The 4,429-nt window shown below is 42.9% G+C and overlaps 1 protein-coding gene across 2 annotated transcripts in view; it reads right to left on the reverse strand.

The window, feature by feature from the left end:
• Positions 1–2,795: 2,795 nt before the first annotated feature.
• Positions 2,796–4,429, reverse strand: part of ASPG (asparaginase) — a 77,038-nt gene continuing 75,404 nt past the window's right edge. For both annotated transcript variants that reach the window (XM_019518492.1, XM_019518491.1), the window contains one exon: positions 2,796–2,924. In XM_019518492.1, the coding sequence (XP_019374037.1) occupies positions 2,883–2,924 (42 nt within the window). In that variant the 3' untranslated portion in view covers positions 2,796–2,882. The remainder of the gene's footprint in view (positions 2,925–4,429) is intronic.

Here is a 4,429-nt window from a genome sequence, read left to right on the forward strand (position 1 = left end):
TTCAACAAGGAGAAGTGCCAAGTCCTGCACTTAGAACAGAACAATCCCATGCAGCGGTACAGGCTGGGAGCTGACTGACTGGGCACTAGCTCTGCAGAAAAGGACATGGGGGTTACAGTGGACTCTCATCAGGAGGGCAGTAAAGCACTGGAACAGGTTGCCCAGGGAGGTTGTGGACTCTCCACCCTTGGAGATTTTTAAAGATGTGGCTAGACAGCCTTGGCTAGGATGATATAGTTTGAGATGGTCCAGCTTTGAGCAGGGGGGTTGGACTAGATGACCTCCTGATGTCCCTTCCAACCCTCTTTTTCTATGAGTCAGTGATTTAGTTGACCTATCTTGGACTATTTTTGTATCTATATTATTTTGATCTCAGCAACTTTGACATAGAGTATTTCTAGGTAATAAAGAGGAAAGAATAGAGGGAGCATCATTATAAAGTTTCCCCAAATTAATGACCTTTCTCTAAAGTCTGACAGGATTCAGGACTTGTTTTATAAAGATCTCCTTCCTTGGTACATGCACAGGGCTTAAAGTACAATAAAAAATTGGACACCATTCTGCTGCATTTAAACCCATGGACCATACTTCAATAGTTGGAGATCTATGTGCAACTCCACATACTATTGATAGAGTTTTATTTCACCAATTGGCTAATGTAAGTGGCTTCTCTACAGTCTGGTTCATTGCACAGTGGGGTCCCATGGGGCACAGTGCTTGGATCTGCATTCTACTGTTTGTGCTATTTGTACTTCACTTTGGTGCTGTGATTTAGATATATATAAAGAGCATTGCTCTTTTCTGTAAGCTTTGTGTTGAAGCGTGTAATACATCTCAGCTGTGTCATACAATCTTTGTTTGTAGACCATGTTGACCATTTATTTGGCAGGTTACAACTTGTATACAAATTTTGCAAGTAGGATGCTACCCCTCCCAAGGTGCACCTAACCTATCACACCAGCAGTACAGGACTATTGGGTTTATTTGGTTTTGTTGTATTTCTCTTCATTTACAAAGCAATATTATCTTTATCCTCACCATAGCAAGCAAGTGCTCACTCCACCTGCATGATTGAAATCACTACATTCTAGCTTCAAGTGTTCTTTGAAGTTGTTGGAATTAAAAGACTTTCCTTACAACATCACGTTTCTAAACCACTTGTCTATTCTTGTAATCATAGAAAGGTAGGGTTGGAAGTGACCTCAGGAGGTCATTTAGCCCAACCCCTTAGTACACTGATTTCAAGAGACTAGCGGCCACTCACATCCCTGAAAGATTGGTCCCAAATATTTAAAAATAGAGATTTCTTTGCCTGGTTTATGAGAAGGAAGTTAGTATGTTGACTTTTTTGCAGTTTTTGAAGTTTATTTTAACATTATCTTTAGATCTTATCAGCTTAATTCAGTATTGGTTTAACATACTATTAACATGAGATCTGTATTTACTTCCTGAGTAACCTCAGCAATTTAACAGTTTTTTAATACAATGGGTCAAGATGGTAGCTTAGTAAGAGAACTTACTAATAAACCAATACTGTTCAATCCAACTCAGATCAAATTAGGATTGTAACCTATTAATGACATATATTAAAACTTTTTTCTGTAACTATAAGAATGTCAGTGAATTGGCACACTAAATTATTTTAGTATTAACCAAGATAATGCAATTCTAAGTTTGTGAATTAAGTCATATGTGCAACATACAGCATTACAGTGAAAAGTCTTTGCATTTGGAAGAGAAAATGGTGGTTTCAACTTGTGTGAATCAAGATCAGATTCCTAGTAAAGTCTGATATATAATGTAGCCTGGGAATGTTCCAACACTAAAGAGCTCAGAAAAGGATCAATGGCACATTGACTGAATGAGAAGGGCAGTAGGAAAGGGGAAAATAAGGAGAGATGCTACCTGATGCTTCTGCAAAGACTCCATTTCTGGGTGGCAGAAAAACAACCACAATTAGATAAATACAGCTTTTTACCTTAGCAGAAATTTTTCTATCACACACATGCACAATGTGTATATATATCCAACATGGTAACAAGAATTTGCAAATACAGGGTGTACTTTTGGCATGTGTGCACACACACACTAGAAGTACACCCTGTATTTGCAAATTCTAGTTAGCATGTTGGATACAAGATGTTACAAAGCTTTCATATCTAGAAGAGTTATTGCTTTAAACCATGAAACTATTCGTCCCTTAGCTACTAAAAATGAGTGGATCTCCAACCTGTGGTCATTCTGATTGAGTCTTGATAAAATGTGTCATTCATACAAAAGCTCAGTTTACCTAAAGAGTCCCTTAAATGCTTCAGGCATCAGACCTAACAGTGAAATTTGAAACGACATATTGGTAGAGTAGTACAGAACTGCAAGTAGAAGGCTTTGACTAACAATTTATTGCACTGACACACAACTGCTGTAATTATTACCAAGATGATCAAAACTATTGCAAAAACATGCAAAGTGACACACACATTTTTTCCTCAGAAATTTTATTAGTTTAAACCCAGAAAAGTACAATTAAGTAAGAACATTTCCCTTCACAGATTCAGTGCAACAAGAAGCAGTCTGCATGAAGCATGTTCCTCATTGATTCAGTAAGTTACAAACTAACACTGCCCTGCCCAACCCTCCCCCACTCCAAATTACAACAATAAAGAGGCTTTCCATCCTGGCATTCTATTTTTATACAAATCAGCCACTTAGCACTGAAAAGCAAACTATACTGAGAGGTGACACGCTAATAGAGGTTTTCATGTTTAAAGTAAGCGCTAAAATAAAAATACTACATAGAAAGTTAAATATTTCCACATCTATTTTAGGTTTACAATGCACCCCAGCACATCCCTCTTTTTATTAACTGTCCAACTTCTAATTGTTCAAAACTGGTAGTCAGAACGGGCATACTCATCTTCTCTGACCTATGGAGACAACATATAAAAGGAAAGATTAGTTTTAAACTGTGCCACATTTCCATTCAAAGGCTGTAGCCTTTCTAGGAGCTTCAGCTGCAGCATCTGGAGTGAGCTTTGACCCAACAGTCAAGACCCTTCTTGTCTAGAGGTGGTTCTGACCATAGGAATCACAAGAAAGTTGCTGCACGGTACAGAGTTAAGGTTATGAGCTTCTCTTCAAATCTCAAATATTTTATTTGAAAGCCCTCTCCCCACTCCCCCACCACTGACTTCTGAAAAATTAAGTTCTTTTATGTAGCATTACCTGCATTGTGAAGATATTAAAAAATACTTGAAAATATTCCATCGTGACTACAGGAAAACCTTAAAGGCTTCAAATTTAGCTCAAGACTGTCATTCCTCCCACATCCACTCCTTTTATTTTAAAAACTAAGGGCACCTATACACATGCTGGACATCTGCTCGCGATGGAGCAGACTCGATTAATGGAGTCTGCTGGAGCATGTTAATTTATGCACTCCAGCAGCCTCTTATGTCACATGTATTTAGTATCCCAATGCCTCAAAATGGTGGTGGGGGCGCTTGAAATAGAGCTCACTGAATGAAGTTAAATTCAAATGTCCCCACCACCATTTTGAAGCACAGGAGGCTGAATACACATGATGCTGTGGGCACTTTAATTAGAGCAGGTCTCAGAGCCAATCTAATTAAAGTGCCTCCCCTCTCCTCCCCACCACAGAGCACGTGTATAGATGCCCTAAAGGACAGAAGGTCAGACTCTCCACTGCCCAGAAGCTGGTGTACTTATTTATACCAGCATGTAAAGCAATGGTCTCCAACCTTTTTAAGTCAGAGATCACTTTTGGAATTTAAAAGGAACCAAAGATATACCCCCTGCCTCCACCCAGCAGGTAAGTCTGTGGGGAGGGGAAAGGGCTATGGGGAGGCGGGGCAGGTCAAGCCCTAGCCCCCAGCCTATCCCCACTCCCTCCCTCACCGCTGGAGCCTCAATCTGCCACCCACTCAACAGGGGTGAGGGAGAAGCAAGCCCTGCACAGTCGGGGCAGGGCGGGGGATGGAGCCACAAGCAGCTCGTCCAAGGGGCAGGGGAAGAGGGGAGCATGCAGCCCAGGAGGGCGGGGGGGGGTCCCCAGATCTGCATGCACGACAGGCTGGGGCCAGGCTGCTAAAGCCGGGCAGCTGCGGTGGCAGCACTGGGAGCAGGGCCCCAGTGGGGGCTATAGCCCCCTGAACCCGCACTCCCAGTGCCATCGCCAAGCACACCATGGGCTAGGCCTAGCAGGAACAGCCCAGCACAGCCTTCCAGCCAGCAGCGGCAGCTCGCCCTCCCCACGCCTGCCAGCCCCCACCATGTCCTCGGGGGGGGTGAGGAGGAAGAGGAGTGGAAGGCTGCTCTCGGCTGTTCCTGCCAGGCCTGGCCCATGCTGCACTCAGTGGTGGTGCTGGGATTGGGGGTTCGAAGGGGCTAGAGCTCCCCCTCCCCCCCCCCC

The sequence above is a fragment of the Gavialis gangeticus genome, unplaced genomic scaffold, assembly GCF_001723915.1.
Source record: "Gavialis gangeticus isolate Ggan-Ray unplaced genomic scaffold, GavGan_comp1, whole genome shotgun sequence".
NCBI lineage: Eukaryota > Metazoa > Chordata > Crocodylia > Gavialidae > Gavialis > Gavialis gangeticus.